This window comes from Falco naumanni, chromosome 2, assembly GCF_017639655.2.
Source record: "Falco naumanni isolate bFalNau1 chromosome 2, bFalNau1.pat, whole genome shotgun sequence".
Taxonomy (NCBI): Eukaryota; Metazoa; Chordata; class Aves; order Falconiformes; family Falconidae; genus Falco; species Falco naumanni.
In genome coordinates, this window is record NC_054055.1 from 86797126 (window position 1) to 86816923 (window position 19798).

The following is a 19798-nucleotide window of genomic DNA, read 5'->3' on the forward strand; positions in this document are numbered from 1 at the left end:
TTGAACAGTACAGTAGGGTTCTCGTTTCTTTTTCTATCAATATACACTTCCCAATAAGCACCTAAGAGTATCCTTGTTTCCACAGTGTCTTTCAGTTTCTTAAGAGTGATGACTGGACCCTATATACCCATGATGCTGTAGACTTAATGTGATTCCTCACTATCTGGTTGTCGGACACCAGCTGACAAAAATTTGTTCTGTGTGAGGGTACATTTAAATGTATTGCTTACCTAAAGTTGCAGCTACAATCTACCTGAAACGCTTGAGATAATAGCAATCTATGAATATATCAGCTGAGCTAGGAAAAAAGCATCCTGCATTTAAACCTGTATTGCCTTTTTCTAATCTCCTTTACATAAGCATTGTATATTTATTATGGCTGAATACATGATTTATTGTTGGACTTCATAACACTTAATACATTTGGCAGTTGCTTTTCTGTATATATATTTTTTTCTGCCATAGTCACTGCAAATCCATTTTCTGAAAACTTATTAAGAATATTTATAATTCACAACCAATATTTCAAGTAGAACTTAGTGTCTTTTTCTTATCAAAATGCATTGAATTGACTCAGGAAATGAAATATCTACTACTAAATCATAGCTGATGAGTTTAAATATGCCATTCATTATTATCATTATTACATGCTTAAATAAATTCTAAGAGACATTAAACTTGAAGGTAAACAAAAGAAATAATGCTTCATATTTTAGAAATTAACAGAGAACATCTTTATACTGTGCTGTAGAGAAAAAAAGCTGGAAAATGTGAGCTACTTATTCATAATTATTTAGAAAAGCAATGCATAATATAATTTTATAAGGTTTTCCTTATCCAAGATATTCACTGCATATATTTTTGAAGTTGCTGCTTAGGTTTTTAACTACAAAAGAAAGGATGGATTTAGGAAAATAGTTGGAGACACTTTCAAGCATTTGATTCTTGTAAATTGAATGGAAATGCTTCTCTTTGTCAGGAACACCTTTGTAGTCATGTCTTCTTGCCTGACTTTTGCAATCCAGGAAAGCCTGTCTCTCATGCATGCCAACTATCATATTTTTCAGGTTTCCATAAGATGTGGCTTATTTAGTGCAGCCAGACTGTGAGATTCAGCAGCTTCATAGTGAAGTCTGATCAAGAGTGTTGTCTTTGGTACTTTACTGTGGGGTTTGATCTACTATTTTAAAGAGTGGTCTGTAGAGTCTGTAGTGTGTTTATTCATTTAGTATAGCAATTCTCATCTTGCAAGGATGCGTTGCAAGGAATCCTCCAAGTATCCTTAGAAATGCAATAAAAACCAATAAGATGGAAGGCAGGTAAAGCACTAGCAAAAGTTTTGCTGGTTTGCAAATTATGTAAAGTAATAGTTGAATTGTATGTTTCTGGTTTTATTTTATAATACTCAGCATTCCAACAGCATTACTCTTTCCCTCATCAAAAAATCTTAATCTATAAAATTTATTGCTTATACCATGAAGTTAGATGATTATTTTGCTGTGAAATGAAATTTAATTTGGCTCATATGCTTGTGCCCCTCTTCACTACTAGAATGTTCATGGCTGACCAAACCAGGCTTCTCCCACTTTACACTGCAAAGCAGATGTTATTTAAAAGGAACTTTGCAGATCTTACCCTTTTTCTTCCTTTGTTTTCCCTCTAACCAAATGTTTTTACTTAAACCATTAAGTAAGCAGCTTTCTTTCCTTGTAAATAAATGTTTCAAATGTGGAACTCTTGAAGTCACTTGAATACTTTTATTGTCTGGAAATCACAGTGAGAGAAAAAAAGTCATACAAGATTTGAAAGACGTAAAGTTAGATTTCTTAATATAGGGTGAAATGTTTTGGGGATTTGGATGTACAAACTTCTATAAGACAGGTACTGACTGTTAGAAATTTCTAAATTTCTGTTCTGCTTGAATAAGAGATTTTATAATTTTGTTTGTGAGACGGCATGCATGTGCATGTGTGTAGGCAAGTGTATAAAGCAACAATTTTTTCAGTGTTTCTGTTATGTGATGCGAAGCTGACACTTTCTTATTGATTCACTTTTGCCTGAAGCTCATCATCTAGCTTTTCTGAAGAGACATCTTTGCTTGTCAGCCATCAGAAAACAGCTTCCTAAAAAAAATAATAAAAAAAACCCAGCATAAATGATAGCGTAGTTATAATGGTAAATAGAAGTCATTCCATTTGACATTTCAGAGTGTTCTGTGGGCACTGACCATCATGGCAAATATGGGAAACCAGAGAAAGTTAAAACCATTTTAATTCTGCTTTGATATAATTTTGCATCAGAAATAATATATTAATAATACTGACCTTGATTCTGCACTGTAATGTTGACTTATATTCTTAAAATACTAATATTGCACACTTCTTATGTATAAAAAATGGCCTAACCTCCCAAACTCAGCTGGATCTTGGAAATAACAATAATAATTACAAAACAAAAAAAGCTGGGTTTACATCTTCTGTGCTGATCTCAAGTGGGCAAAAAAATAACAGCAAAACAAAAAGCTGTTGTTATTTAATAGGTGATTGATTATTGTTTAATTTTATTAATAACTGTTTAATCTTTCCATACAGGTAAGACTCAGTTTTGTGAATAAGTTTGGAGGACAAATTACAAGTGATCTATACAAAACATAATTTTTCTACTTCAGAGGAGATCGACCCATAATGTTAATTCCAAAGGGCTCACATTCTGCCAATGCTCTTCCCTGATGCACTTGTAATTTCTCTCATGCATTTCTTGATAATTTTGGAAGCTTAGGTGCTAAAGTTCAGATCTCCATATATTTATACAGACATGGTGAAAGTAGTCTTATCTAACTTCAGACACCTGCAATATTTATATCTTGGCTGGTCATCTGGATTTCCTTTATTTAATAAAGAAAAAGGTTGTATGGTTTCATATTCTAATCATCTAAGATTAATCCTTATCTCACACCCTAGAAATGCCAGTTGGCTTTCAGTGAAGAGAATCTGGGTGACAAAATCAACAGCTGAGTTGTAGGTGTTGACAAAGTAGACATCTAAAGTTAGGTGAGATAAATCCTGTCCTATTCCTTCTTACGGACTATGAACATTACCTACTTTTTGTGGTCTTGACTGGAATCCTTTACACGAACTGCATGGCACCAAAATATCTGTTTGTACAATATGCCAATGGGTTTAAGTGCCACTTTATATAGTTTCAGTTTGGTAAACTTTTGGTGCTAAATTTCTTAGTTTCTGACTCTGTGTTCCCCTGCTGTTAGTTCATACAAAAATCTGGTCTGAATAATGAATAGTTCTAGCTCTGACATGCCTGTTTGCTACCTGCCATATGTAATTCAGAAGCTGAATTTAGTGATGTTGCAAATTATAACTTGAGTTCTTATTTTAGAATACAGTTAATGCCATGTTAAAAAGGTGCTGGTCTGATAATTTTGATATGAAAAATATTTATGACACATTTTTAAAAATAACATATAACGGTAAGGATTAATTTTCCCTTGTCTGTCTTTTGATATGAATAAACACTTCAACATAAAAGTAAATGCATAGAAACAATAATATCACATTCTTATTACAGGCTAGAGGAGGAAAAGAATATTTTATCAGGCTTTCAAGAGGACTTGAACAACTTGATCTCATGGTTAGAGGAAGCAGACACCATTATTGGTATTCCCCTTGAACCAGGGAATGAAGACCAGTTAAGAGACTGCCTGAGCAAAGTAAAGGTATCATGAGTTTTATTCGTAATGTTTTCTTACTTTATAAATTCTACATAAAAAATATTAAATGCTATTTTCAGAGAAGGCTTCTGCCATCAAAGACAGCATTAATTTAGCTTTTGTAGGTAAATTAAGCAGTGGAATTTCAAAACCTAGGTACAAACATATACTGATCATATTAAAATCAGAAAAGAAATGGAAAATGTACTGAAAGAAAAATACCTATCCTTTCACTAGGTAATTAAACATTATCCTTTTCATCCTTGTTTCTTAAATCAGAACTTGGCTGTTTTATCTGTAAAACATTTCCCTATAGGTGTCTTGTTAACCTTTTGTAACTTCTGGCTTTTGAAATTATAGTCTGTATGCCACAAGATTATAAAGAATTGCATGCACAATTATTAATGTCACCTGGTTAATGTATCACTGCAACATCTTCTGCACTAAACATCTAGGTGAATTGTTAAAAATGCTTTTTACAAAACCCCAACAGAATATTAAATGTTTGTTTTTAAAGGCTGGAATACTTACCTTAATATGTTAGAGCTTTTAAACTATGATACTGCTAATAAATATATGTAATAGAAGTTGCTCTGTTTAGTTTTTGAAATGTGTTCAATAGAATGGCTATGTTTAAAAACTTGCACAATAGAAATCAAACTGTGGTTGAAAAATTCATATTACTTATAGAACACTTGCCTAAAGGTTTTCTGTCCCCTCTTGAGGATAAGGACTAGTTACCCTTTATGCCAATCCAAGTTGAACAAATTCAGCAAGTGATGGAATAGAGTTTTAAAGTATCTGCAGAAAACTCATCACTTTGGTCTATCTTTCTTTCAACAATATCTGAAAAAAAATCGAGAAAATTCTTTACTAAGAAACTATCTTCTAATTTCTTTTTAAATAAACAAGAATAGGATAAACAGCATTTCAGGATATGAAGACAACCATGTGCCGTTTGTCCCTCTGACTGTTTAGATACGATGTCAGTGAGATGGACAGAGAATTTGTGAGGCTTTGCCTCCATTACTGAGAATATCAGAACTAAAGAAAAAAAATATTTTTAAGGGATGTTAGATGGATCTTATAATTTGCAGACATGAACAGAGGTTTAAAGTCTAAATTTATTTAGAACTTATTTAGAACCATGAGGGCTCCCATTCCTTATTTATACACAAGTATTTCCCATTCATAGTATTCCCAAGGGATACATAATCCAAAATTAAAGGTGTTACCATCTCTTAATTGTATCTTGTGTTTACAGTCCACCTTGTTCTTTTGGAGCTACACAAAAAAGAATGCATCCTAATGCAGCAAATAATAAAGTATTGGCTTGCAGTGTGGCTCAATTCATGCCTAGCTGTTTATGTCAATAAATATAAATAATAAAAAAGGAAATTGAAGAACTTTGTCTTTTGGTTGCATTGTCTTTACTTATCAGTTTGCAGTAACTGCACTGATGATGGAAAAGTAGTATATTTAAATGATGCTTTGCATCCTTTGGCTTTACTTGTGTTTTTTTATGACCATACATGAACATTCTTAATTATGAGATTATACTGGAGGGCTTTTTACCACATACCATCTGGGTGACTCTGTTCACAGCATGCAACAGTTAAAAGCCTTCTCCAAGGTGCTTGTCCTTTAACATATTAAAAGATTATTAAAATTGATATACATGAGCTATTGAGTGTCCAGAAGTGGAATCCACCATGTAACAGTGATGAATATCCTGAGAAACTCTGTGTTTTGGTGTTTAAGGCTATCTTTAGGCTTGATCCACTATTACAGTCTCTTTTTTTGGGGGGTGGGTAGCTTTCTACCTTCAGAAAGCAATGGTTATTTTGTCTTGAATTGAGTTTATTCCTTCAGCTGATACACAAATCGATAAAGGTGAAGATAAGAGAGCTGAAAATTCTACCACAGTTCATCTTAACTGCTGTATTTGTCTGTTCCAGTTAAGAGTTGAAGAGCTGCCGCCACACAAGGGAATACTCAAACGATTAAATGAAACTGGAGGAATAGCACTTGGAAGTGCATCACTGAACCCAGACAAAAAACATAAGCTTGAGAATACACTGAAGGAGGCTAACCATCGCTTGTTAAAGGTTAGACATATCACTGATATGTGTGGCATGAAATTTTAATCTTCAGCAGATATTTGCATTATATATTTTCTGGTATGTATTATTTTCTCTGTATGAAGAGACATTTGTATGCAAAATGAATCCGTGGAAGAAAAATGTATACAATACACTGCTGTGAGAAAAAATGACAGCAAACCAAGACCATTAGTTCTTGAAGAGATGATGTTCCATCCAAATATACTACCTAACTTATAGGTCCGCTGCTGAAGGGTGGAATGCAGAGCATCATTTTTGTAGCCTGGTTGTTTTGACGGTACAGCAAATATTCTGGTTATGGTGACCCAGGTGTGTGATAGGCAGTAGTAAATGGCTAATTGACTTTATGGCAACACTTCCCAACTGTCTCCTCTCGTCTGTCCAACTGCAAGGTGGAAGCTGCAGCCACTGTTTCACCTTCAACCATGCTTCTTCCAACCTTGAACTTTGAGTTATGATTTCTGTAGCAAAGTACCACTCATTTTGCTTCCTGGGTTCTTAATATTTACGAAAAGCAGTAAGAAAGGATTTTGTTGTATTTTGTTATTAACGTAGCATATTTTTGTGTTGAAAACTGGTGACAATGAATAGCAAATCTGGTAAAGAGAGACAGATAATTTGAGTGCTCTCATGTAGTTTCTGTTTCTCAAGTAAACAGAAGTGGTAAAAGTGTTGGCCAAAGGACCACCACCCAAGGTATGGATTAGCCAGGTCAGAAAAGGTCACTGTAGAATCATCTGAAGGGTTTCCATTGAGATTGTGACAAAATCAGAATTTGGGAAATTAATCTGTGGTATCTACTTGTTAAAGTTACCAATATCCTGGGGAAGAAAGAGAGACGGATTCATTGTGTTTAGCTATGGGGAAAAAACAGGTGAGAAAATCTTCTGAGTACCTTACTGAAAAGACAAGCTACAGCTTCTGGTCAAGAATACTGTATCCTGGGTTCTTTTGTTAACATTTCTGTGAACACAGTTGGATTTCAAGCACAGACCTGAGAAATAAACAGGAATTTATTTGATGTGGGATTCTCATTAATTTCTTCTTAACAGAAACAGTCTGGCAAGGTTCAGAATATTTGCTAATGGCTCAGGCAAAAATGGATAATAAATATTGATCGTATTCACAAACTCCAAGCTGGACATATAAATCATTATTTGGATGCTCAGACAGAAGTATTTCTTTCTCTACAAATGGGTTTCTAAAATCAATGCATTATAGAAGAATTCAGAATACTTCAAAACAGTGTTACTTGCTAGCTGAAGTAAGCATATACACGGCTGAATTTAGGCACCACAATTTGTATATCTGAGCTGTAGTATTAAAAAGACAACATGAGTTTCTGGGGTGAGGTGGGGTAAATATTACTTTTAGTTAAATTGTACAAATACATTTTAACTAAATCTGTAATTTGTCTCTGAATGTAATCTTTTACTGATTAGTCATATACCCAAAAAACCTTTGCATTTTTATTTTCTGCTTGGCGATGCAGTGAAGTTCCAGGCTACTTGTCACATTCAGAGCAACTACCAATGCTGTTGAAAGTAGTTAGGTCTGGATGAAATATGGAGGACAAAGCTACTGTTTAGTCAATCAAGCTCTTTACAAGTTTATGTCTCCTAGATATAAGTAATGTGTCTGTCAATATTAGGCTTGGAACTTACCACTTGAAACTGCCATTAACTACTAAAAAAGACTAAAACCAGAAAACTGAACTTCCATTTGAGATCATCACTTAAACGTACTATTTTGATTTCAGTTATCTGTCTAGGGAGATGTTTAAATTTGAGTTCTTACTGGTCCTTGGTAGCTGAATCTAAAGAACCTGAAAAATGCAGTTCGTTTTTTTTAAAATGAACAGAAACTGAGTTTGAAAATTACAAGGATTGAATCCATATATGTTCTGTCAAGGCATTCTCTTTCTCTAAATGTTTTGTATATCCCATATTATCTTGATAGATGTAACAAAAAAAACCAAAACCCAACCCAAGCCAAACAACAAAAACAAAGTTAGAAGTTCATTTGGGTTTCTGTCAGATTTTTCTTATGAAACTGAAGGGGAAAATACGTATTTTTTTCATTTACATATTTTTTTCTTTTACTCACAATTTGTGTAGGAAGCCTCAATTAATATTTTTCCCTTTTCCTCTGGAAATCTAGGGTCTATAATAAAATCAGAATTAATGGAAAGAAAGTCGGCACACATGACAGAAGGATATACATTGTCTTCCTTCAGTTATAGATCTGTAAGTGCTAAAAAAAAAACCAACCAAAAAAACCCACAAACAAAACCAACAAATTTTTACAGTGAGCCAAAGCTCACAGCTCTGACACTTTTATATCAGGCAAACTTCTGTAGGTCACCTGAGGATGGTTCTGTAGTCAGTTGTTTTGATGAGAATACATTTTTTTGTGTTCTTCAAAGCACAGTGGACAAACGTCATCAAACAGAGATTTCTCTGGGGCTTTTCTGTCTCTCCATCTCCTTCTAAGAGTGTATCTTATACTTTAATCCTTCATTTCTAGCTGTTCATTTTCTTTTCTGGCATCGCTGCTAGAAATGAACATGCAATGATCTACAATTTCTGATTATCTTGTATTGCAGGATGATCTTATTTTCAAAATATGAAAGATCCATGACAGTTACTTGAATGATGTAAGGTAGATCCTTATTTGACATACACTAGATCAATTTTGTTTACTTCAGAGAAGCTGTGACAATTTACAGCATCTGAGAATGTAACCAAATATCTCCTAAGGTTATGACAAATTTTTGTTTTGCCTTGATCTGCCAAGCAGGGGAATGGGGGACAACACCTGAGAATCTTAACCTTCAAGGTGACATATTTGAAACAAGTCATGTTCAAACCTTCTTTACAGCCACAGAAACTGTTGCCCTACAGCAATGAAAATAAGCCGAATAAAGAAATTGAGTATGAAAGGAATTGCAGTCACATAAAAGAAGCTTTTTTTTGCTTTTGCTTCAGCATTGTCTTTGCTTTTGGGTGTTTATGTCACGTGCTGGTGACCTTGAGAATAGATATATGAAGAGTTTTTCTTCTTTTGGATAGTAATAATTTTAAAATGTAATTTTTTTGACAACTTTAGAGAATAGTGATTCTAATAGGCTGCTACCTCAGACATAGTTTAAGCAGAGAATGAAGATTAAAGCCCACATTTGAAAGCATGACTCCTAAATTCTAGCCTGGTTTTACTTACTGTACCCTCTCCAAAGCTAGTATTTCTTGTAAAAATGAAAATAACACTATCTTTGTGAAGTCTTAATAGTATGAAAAATGAAGTGTTTTATAACCATTATTATGCCTTCACATCAAGAATTTTTTGTTTATTTTCAAAGCTCAAAGTATCTTCTGCTGTGACAGCTGAGTAAGCTAACCACCTAGTGCTTTAAAGCATACAAAAGGGGTACTACGCACTGGAGTTTGTGATGAATTCAGTTCTTGTCATATACCACCTGCCAGGGCACATAACAGATCTGTAATGGGTTTCTTACCTTTTACTGTGAAGTAAATGGATTGATAGATTAGGTCTGAGACCAGTGAACTGTGGAATCAGAGGTTTGCTGGAAGGAGTTTATTACTCTTTAATATTATTCTTGGTCTGGTGTCAGCCAAGAGGGATGAGCTAGATTATCTGAAAGTAAGCCGGATGCCAAAATCAGCATTCTCATTTATCCACCTTAGTCTTCACAACATCTACTGTATGTATTATGAAGGTTATTGTAAGTGCCTGATGGAGACATTTTGTTTTGCTGCCTTTTAATTTGTCTGCTAGTATTAGAACTAATTACTAAACACTGGAGAGACTATTTCACTGTTTACTGCCACAGCAAATGAATTTGTTGTGCTATGTGAACAAAAAATAAAATAAAATTGAGTGACATAGCTATAATTTGTGAACATTTTCTGTACCACCAGGAAAAGTACAGGTCGTCTTAGCTTGGTTGATCAAGTGTAGACAAAAACAGATGGGCCCAGAAAGTGCAGAAAGACAAAGTCATAACAAGGTTATAGTTCATGGATTGTAACTTGCCTTGAGTAGTAATTATTCATAGATTACCTGTGATGACATTAAATTTTCAGCATGTCAGTGCAATTTAGTTTGAGTTCACAGTCAAAGCTATAACAATTGTTACTATTGTTATTCGTGGGATGGAGGGGAAAGGATCTTGGAAAATGAATGCTACAGTTTGATACTTGTTCTTTCAGTTTGAAATTAGAATAGTACAGCCAGCTTTTTGAGGATCAAAAGGTTGACCTTTTCCTGAGTTTGCTTTCAATTAATAAGTGACCTGATACCCTTAAGTGTAATAAAGTGTGATGCTATACTAAATTACCTATGACAGTTTGTCATAGATAGCTAATGAGGTGCAGTCCACATTCATGTTATCGGCCGTACTGACAAATGGTCTCACATACAACAAAATGAAGTTTGATGTATATGTTGATTGGATGAACATAGGAATGTCAAGCTCTACGAGACAATTATATATCTGTTTTATTCCTTTTTGATGTTGCTAGTAGATATCACTACTTAAAATTTTAAAAGGCAAATTTACTAGCAGCATAAAGATAAATTGCTGTTTCCCAGTCATGCTAAGCATACAGGATTAAAGATGTCATAAGACAACACAGAAGTACAATAATGCTGATGACCCTTAATTTAAAAAATTATTTTAGGGCAATTTGTATTAAAATTTATATGCCTTTAGCTTTCCAGTGCTGTTGAGTAATGTTTGAAACTTTTTCTGGGCATTTTGTTAGTCTACAGTTTAATTTGAAGGTCAGCTGTTTGGTGTTGACCATTGTTTTCAGTCTAACTAGAAAATAATGTGGATATGTAGATTATAAACAAGATGTACTGAATTATTCCTAGTGGTAATAGGATAATACATGATATATGTATGATATAGCCATATTTCTATACTTTCTAGTTGGTCTTTTTTGTCAATAGTTGTTAACTATGTAATGGAGAGGGTTGTTTAACTCAATGATAAACTTAATAATTAACAAAACCATGAAATTTTCATCATTTAACTCATGTAAGATGGACCTGAATGGGGTTACATTTAGTCTTTCTGTTTGGTGTTTCTGTCTTATTTTCTATTGCTGGAGCATTCTGGGGCATCCATCTCACCGCAGAGAGCTAAAGACTCCTGCTGCCTGGGCACACTCGAGGATATGCTGCCTGTTCCAGTCTGTTGGGGAACAGAAACTTATTCTCAACAGTTGCCCACCTTAGTAATGTTTTTGTCTGGAAGAACATAAATTCTATTTGTTAATAAATTTTTGAATTTCTGAGAGAGCAATGGAAAGAAATTTGGGTTCCAAGTCAGTAATGTTGTCCACATTACGGTAAAAAGGCTTCTGTTCCTAAGCACAGGGTGATGTAAGAGTTTAAAAGTCTACCTTTTTTGTGCATGGGGATCTGTAAGGTTTTGATGTGTCCCCTTTTCCAGTTTATTATTCAAACAGGAGAAACACTCAAGTTCTTACACCAATAAAGAAGTTGAGTATTCACAGGGGCTGAAGAGGAGAGAATTATGGAAGCCATCCTGAAGGAGACTATTTTTCTTTTACTTGCTTGGTCTGTAGAAACCCACATTTTTTCTGAAGCTGAAGAAGTAGGAAATACCTGTATATTGAAAAGCACAATTTGTTTCATACGTGGTGTGGAACATTAAATAGAAAATATGGTTTGTTATTTACATGATCAATTAAAATCTGGATTCTGTTATCATGGAACTAAATTGGTTATCTATTATTTTCCATTAATAAAATTGGTGAAGTAATATGTTCTGTAATTTAGCCACTTTCTATAAATTGAATAATATGATTCAGAATTTGGTTTATTTTTTAAAATTTTCATCTTTCTTCTTAAAGACGATGATGACAAGACTAAACAACCTTATATATAAATGGTCTTGTAGCCTAAACCTGATGTGTTATACACATAAATACAGATATCTTTTAAATATAATGGTAAATCTTCAGTTGGATTGCATTTTCTGTCATTTAAGAACATTGCCATGAACTCTTGTTCATAAAGCAGGCATGAAAACCTTGCATTCAATTAGTAAGAAATATAAGTACATTCACTTATCGCACACTTTTTGCAGGTTGTGAAAAGAGAAACTGAGTGTGCTTTTCAACAAAGAATTCCATAGATAAGTAGAAATGGCTTTTTTTATTTGGGCTTGTTATTTGTTTTGTCTTGTTTTGGTTTTCCCAAGACCATAAGAATTAGCTTTTTGATTTCAGGGAATATTGATAAAAATGGGGGGTGGTGGGGTGGTGGGTGGTGGTGTTGGTTCCCCTTTGGTTCTTCCCCCCCCCCCCCACCCCCACCCTTTTCTTAAAATAAAGTTGTCTTACAGATCGTTCAAATAAGGTAAACAAGAAATTATGGACTAAAGCATTTGTAGCCTAATGTGAATGTCTGAATTACTTCTACATTCCAAGCAAGTAAAATAACCCCTTTATGTTGTTTCCTATTTTTTATAGGCTACACGTACTGAAGGTTTTCTGGCTATATTGTTTTAAAGCTATTGAGATACTTTAGATGCTTTGAAAACAATGGATTGTGTGTGTTGGAAGACAGAGCACAATAGGAACCGGGCCCTACAGCCTACTCAGTGATCAGAGGCAACTTTTATCATTTTAGCAGTTTCAGATACTAGTTTTTGTTTACATGCTACACTGTGAGTCATCCTAATGATTGTCATCAGAAAGAACTGGAGACTATTATAAAACATAAGGAGACATCTCTTTTTTTTTTTTTTTTCTTTTCTATTTTTTTGTTCCTTGATGTCATTTGAAAGGTGGATTATAATAGCTCTGTGAATATCTGCAATCAAGGCTAAGTATAGGTTTTCACAGTAGATGGAATAAAGTGAATTGGTTTAACTTACACTGAAAGATTTTGTTATTTCCTGTCTATAAAATAAGAGATGGTAACAGATCAGGCTTAGACTAGCAAATAACTTCTAGTCTGATTTAAGATTAAGATTCATATGAGGTGAATATTGTTATGGTATGATACTCTGATTTTTTTATTTCTTTTTAACTGTTGCTTTACAAGGACTGCATTTTACAACCTTAAAAAAAATATCCAGAAATTTGATATAATTGCTCATTTCTTCAGTTTAAAATCTATTCTTTCAGAAATGCCCATTCTTCAGGATTTATAAGAACAAAAAATAAAATCAGATTAATGCAGTTCTTAGGAGCAAAACAAGAATTGAAAAGTATGTAATTTATCCCATGTCTGAAATATCATCAAGGGAAAGCTATAGCTGATCAGCTGGTTTTAATCTTAAAGAAAAAATAATTTTACATAGCATATCTGTTTTTTTTGAGGTGGTGGACAAAAATGTTTCAACTCCTTTAGCTTTTTTGGTCATTCAAGGTATTTAGTGAAAGAAACACAGTCACTGCATCTACTAAAACTTCGAAGCAAAGATAATTTGCAAAATAATTTTTCTGAAATAGAAGTGAAGAGCATCACATTGAAAGAAACCCTAAATAGACTTCAACCTTACCTGCTTTCCTTTCCAGGACTTAATACATGACCCAGTTCGTAGATGATCAAACAAACAAAACCATCAAAAAAAATCCCAAACAACAAACAGTAGATGAGAAAGAATATCCACTTTTATCAAAAATAAATACTTTAATGTATTCAGAATAAGCCAAATAACAGTGCAGGTTTTTCTCTATATAAGCATTAGTCATAACAGAATGCAGGGTTTGTTCCTGAAAACTAGGATATTAGATGTGAATCCTCTGAGGGAGCTTTATTATTATACAAGCTTTTAATGTAAAAACCAGAAGAAATAGGAAGCCACGTTGTGAAAACTACCTAACAGAAAATCCCTTAAAATATGGTCATGTTTGCCATTGGTCCAGATGATATAGATTATAATAGTGTTCTTATAATGTTATGAGTTCTTTTGTGGAGAATATATTGGTAGTCAATAATAATTTATTTTACATTGAAGAGGTTAGGAAGAGCGTGTTTGATCTCACTTGCAAAATGCAGATGAATGACTTTAAGAATCTCTAGAGCAGTTTTGTGTGGATTTCTGGATGCAAAACATTGAGGTCAAAGAGGTGAGCTATATTCATCCTACATAAAAAAGATATACAGTTTTAAGAAGGGAATAACCTGTTTATCTCATTTTGCATGAGAACATATCAGTGAATGATTTGGGACAAACAAAAGGTCTGTACACCCTCTGACCATGTACATTTAGCCATCTGTTAATGCCTGAAATCAGATGCCTAGAGAAGATATTAATGAAAGAAAGGTAGTAAGGTAAAAATATACATGATATCAAATATTACCTGGGCAAACTAATAGAAGAATAATCTAAAAATTACCATTAAATAGAAAAATTGTGCCAGAAATCATTTAAGTTCATGGAAACTTTAAGCGCACAGCATCCTGTGTCAAGGAGTTGAGTGCAGAAATTCTGCCCTACTGAAGTACAGTTTCAAGCACTGAAGACTGAAGGGTCACTCACTTAATAAAGGCATAAGAAATTCCCAAGCTTTGGTGAAAGTTAAACCGTTGTTGTGTTAAAGGCAAAAATTAAATTTTTATTTCTAAGAATAAAGAAAAGAAACAAACACAATCTGGCTGCATAAAATTATGATAATTTAACTACAGGGAAGATGCTGGTAATTCCTACTGTGTAGGTAATGTAGACTACCAGACCAGTTCATCTGGCCTGTCTTCAAACCAGTGAGTCTCACAGACAATGAAGTGAATTGGGAAGGCTCATCATTGCTTAGTTTTACTTTCTTCTGTGAACAAAGAGCTGATTGAGGGAAGGATTTTGCTTATGGAATGATTCCATCCATAAAAATGGATGCATATTGATTTAACTTCACTTATACGTGGTTTGTAACATTCTTTACTTGCATACTACAGTTATTTTGTGTTTCTCCTATTGAGAGTAGCATGTTTGTGCAGCAGCATACTAGAGGGTCCTGGTTCCCTCATTTCAGGGGCATGACGAGCACACTACAGCTTCAGCCTGGCCCCAAGCCTAGGCTTCCTTCCCTTGCAAATGAAGGGGACAGCTTGTGCACAGTTAGGTCTTATCGCAGTGTGGGGCCAGGATGTCATCAGGGCATGCACTCACCTCTGGGCATTCAGAACCACTTCTGCGTCCAGCAGGTTAGATGTAGCCTGAAACATTTTCTGGAGAAGCCTTTTTCCCTGAAACCCAAAAAGCTATCCTTTCAACTTTGGCAGCCAAGCTTGCATAATGTGAAGATAACCAGCCCCCTCCTCTGCTGCCCCACAGGCATGTGCTTTGCATGGCTTATTTTGTTGGTTTATTTTCAATTTATTAGCATACAAACTCCAATATATATTTTCCTCATTTATAAGCAAAAGAGTAAAAATGAACCACAATGTTATGTGCCCCCCCCCCCAATAAACCACTATGAATAAATAGATGCAGTAGCACTGCATCAGAAAAAGGACAATTTTAGTGCTTTAAATCCCTGTTAGATGGTATATTTGGGTATGATACTCTATAGAGAGCATTTTGATCTTGTCACTTTCCATGGACTGGAAATGGCCTTGCTTAATTTTCCAGCTGTTCTATTTTCCTATGCACAACTCCCTACCCCATAGGAATATTGTAAAATTAAATTACTTAGTGATATTAAAACAATCTGAAGGTGTAAATCATTGTAAAAGTGGTTAGTAATGCTGTTTTACATTATTTCAGTAGTCCTGCACAGAAATATATGATTGCTCTCTTTTTATTAATGACAGCACCAATTTTCTTTGTCTTGTTAAGTATTAATAAATGCTCTCTTACAACAGTATATTGTTTAGTCTCATTTGAAAGGATTAGTCATTCTGAAGTCCCTTCAAGAGAAAAGTTATGATATTCAAAATGTTGCAGCAATCAGGCAATAATTACAAAATATCAAGGGCTCTTGTGACATACTACTGAATATTCATTCTTCTTTTCCTTTAAGAAAAGTTTTTGAGTATATTTAGAACAGTTAGGATTTTTTCTTCTTTATATATGTTAGATTCTAGCTCTATTTGTTTTACCTTAGTTTTGGTTTTCCAGGTGTGTTGTAGGCTTAACAATAAATGACAGCAACCATAATAAATATTATAAAATTTAAATATAGTTAAGTTGGAAAATCATCACAGTATTATTTGTGGATTTCAGGCTAGGTTGCTCATCAACATGGACAAACTTACAGGAAAGGAGCTACTTACAAGAAATTGGGCAGATTTCCTAATGATAACTTTCCTTGCTTGTCTATTGACTGTCTTTCCTCTTCCTTCTTTTGTTACTCATAATCATCCCAACAGCAACTTCTGTGACCCCAGTCATTCCTTACTTACTTAGTTCTTACTGTGACTGTCTCAGAAGGTAGAAGAGGTAAAAGGACAATTTGTATGATACTTTGTCTTTGCAATTTCCCCCACTTCACATGAAAGAGGGGCAACAGATCCTGGAAGGGTTTTGCAAAGAGAGGAAGAACAGAAGAGACTTGCAACATTTGACAAGACTAATTTGTGTTTGGTGGGATGAAGTAAAAAGGGATTGTCCTCTCATCTTTTAATGTTTCCACGATGTGTGTTACTAACATTTTTCTGAATAATGCTCTATGTGCTACAGCATTTATCAGGTTAAATCCCAATCTACTTCAATAGCATCTTTCCATCTAAAACAATAGTGAGGAATGTTTTCTTAACAGTAAACTCAAAAGGCTTCTATGAATATCAGTTGGGATGTTTGTGCTGCTGTGATATTTCTAATTAGGGGTAGTAAAAACTAACCACTTTGTACATTTATCTTATTACACATGTATCTTATGCTTCTAGATAAGAAAATTTGTAATAGTCCTATTTACCATACTCTTGGGGTTTTTTTCCCCCTCTTTTTTCTTTTTTCTTTCCTCTGATACGAACTGAGTGGATATCTATTTCTGCTTTCATAACAACATCTCCCTACAAATGTCTAAATTATCTTGGGTAATCAACATTAAACAGACTTAATAAATCATTTGATTATTTCATAGAAGACTCTCCTGAATGTTATTACTCTAAATATGAAATTTAAATATCCATTTCTAAATTTATCTTTCAAATCAGAAATCCTAATACATTTTACACATTTTATCAAAAGGCAAAAGCTGGCTTAGCTTCCTCAGAAGATATAATAACCACTATAGTTATGAATAAATATCATGCTAGTAGTCATGAGAATTCCTGATGCATTATTATTATTATCATTATTTTAAAGGCTCTTAAAAGTTAAAGGGGTTAATGAACAGTTTTAGTTCTATCCATACATTGACATTAGTCATAAGCATGTAGAAAGAGTGGGATAAATGTGTGCGTTTTCTCACTGTGAGTTGTTTCTTTTCTTTGATTGTTTTATAGCATTGAAGTCGCACAACATTTAAGTTGGGGGTTGGATATGAATTTGAAATTTCTTTTTCCACTATGATGTCAAATGAATTGGAATTTATTTTCAGGCAATTGCATGTTGGGATTTAGCTCTGAAAGGTCCAACATGCTATTGCTTTTAGTCTTGCTCTTCTTTTCCATTGCAACATTTTCTAAACAAAGAATATCAAGTATGATAAACAATTAAGGTGACTGGCTTTTTCAAAAGTTTTGGTTAAAGGGAACATCTTACATGTTCTGGTTAAAATAAGCTTATGTCTACTGGACCTGGAAACTTGACTAGGATGCTAGATATCTCTTTTCCTCTCACAGTAATTTAACCTGTTATAATATCATGTATGTAGTGTCGAACAATTTTCTGTTGATAATTACTACCTCAAGACACCAGAAAATTACAGGGTGGTTGTTTTTTGTAAGTATGCATGAATGGGATCTGTAATAGATTCTTAATTTTTTTTATTTTTTTATTTCTAACCTTAGTGGAGTCTTAGGTCAGGTCACTTATGTCAGTGCTGATTCACCTCAGTCCGTAAAACCCATCAGTGTGATGATACATGCCATCCTCATTTGACAAGAATGTCCTGTTGAGCCAGGAGTCTATTGAAGCTGAGCAGATCTCAACTATTTCCCTCAAGACCCCTTAGCATTTGTTGTAGCCTATAATCTTTTTTTGGCAGTCTTTTTGAATTAATATTTCTTTCCATAATCTTAGTGGCAAGACTTTGCTATGGCCATACCCAACTAATATCTACAGTAAAGGTGTTTCTGAACTTGCTATAAATTAAGTACCTTATTTTGTACCTGCTTAAAAAGTGAGGATTACCTAGATTGTATTGATGACATCATAAATCATTTAATAATAATCCGTGAGATACATAAAACATTTCTATTTGCTTTTATATTATTCATAAAGACTTCAGATGTGTGTTCATAAGGCCATATTGCTGCTCTGTTTGCTACATATTAAACTTTACACAAAGAATTAAAAATATTTATGAAATACAACCATGCAGGGATAAAAACTCTATACTAGTTAATGAGACCATGAAATAATAATTAAATACATATATGTATGTTTATATACAATATATATCATACTATCTTACCAACCATCTCAAAATTCCTTTTTATTATTTTTTGCCATATGATTCTGGAATATATTAGTCATCTGTTTAAGAATTTATGCCAAGTACTTTGAATATAATCACAAAATCATAGAATGGTTTGGGTTGGAAGGGACCTTAAAGATCGTCTAGTTCCAACGCCCCTGCCACGGGCAGGGCCACCTTCACCAGACCAGGTTGCTGACAGCCCCATCCAGCCTGGCCCTGAGCACTGCCAGGGATGGGGTGCCCACAGCATCTCTAGGCAAATATAAAAAGTACTAACTGTCAAGAGGTAATATTGATCTAGCTGAATTATCAGATTTCCTATAAGGCACTTTAGGCAAAACCTAACACATTTTTCCACAATGCAACAACTATGTAACTGAGAGGGATTTCACATACAAAGAATAATGGTTCACATAATGTCACACACCAATGAATGACAATTATTTGGACTCGTTTAAACTTCAGTTCCAAGATAGACACTGCCATTGTATGTCAGGTGTTTCATGCATGTCTATTAAGGAAGGCTATAGGGACCTTCAGTGGTTTACTATTTGCTTTCTATGAGATAAAAATTATACTTTAATTATATAGGCCTGTCTGTATTGCAACATCCCTATATATAATTAGAATTCCTAAAAACAGAATAGCATGAAATAACCTTAAAGCTAAGCCTCCCCTTCCTTTTTCCCTTACTCTTGCCTTGCCTTTTTGGGCCACTTTTCTCAGAGTTTTAAAAAGCCCTTTTCAAAAATTCTTCATCATCATCATCATCATCGTTATGCAGGGAATGGCCTGTTCTGATACTGACCTTAATAGCACATTGAGCACTGTTAACTAAGGTAAATCCCACGATCTCAACTTTTCTATTAACTGCATACTTCTTACAAATTAAAAGTTGTCACCTCCCTCAAAGTGCTAAACCAGGTAACTCTTGAAGAACAACTAAAAAGAAAATCAAGTTTATTGTTGTTTTCTGTCAGATATGTCAGCTCAGTACTTGGCAGTCAAGATCACTCACTAGAACTGAAATACCAACATTGATTTTTTTGCTGTAATTTTTAACAGAATAAATTCTATGTTGCTAGGAAATGCTATAAATATTTGGCTGTAGATAAAATTCCAACCCATTGTAATTTATCTACATCGTATAAAAGTAATGCAAAAAAAATCCCTGTTTATTTACTGTGGAAGTAATACGGTTTATCTATACATTTATTGTCTAACTTGCTACTCTAGTTGTAGCTTACAGCCAGAAATTGCTGTTTGATACCAATTTTATTACTATGTTAAAATATTTGATCCAATTATATCCATTTCTTGTACTAAACAAAATGTTAAGGTTTGTGTTTGGTTTTTTTTCATTC

The 19798-nt window shown here is 34.0% G+C and overlaps 1 protein-coding gene across 12 annotated transcripts in view; it reads left to right on the forward strand.

The window, feature by feature from the left end:
- DMD (dystrophin) overlaps positions 1–19798 on the forward strand; it is a 1096913-nt gene that overhangs the window by 682088 nt on the left and 395027 nt on the right. For all 12 annotated transcript variants that reach the window (XM_040582467.1, XM_040582466.1, XM_040582468.1 and 9 more), the window contains 2 exons: positions 3583–3730; positions 5683–5832. In XM_040582467.1, the coding sequence (XP_040438401.1) occupies positions 3583–3730; positions 5683–5832 (298 nt within the window). The remainder of the gene's footprint in view (positions 1–3582; positions 3731–5682; positions 5833–19798) is intronic.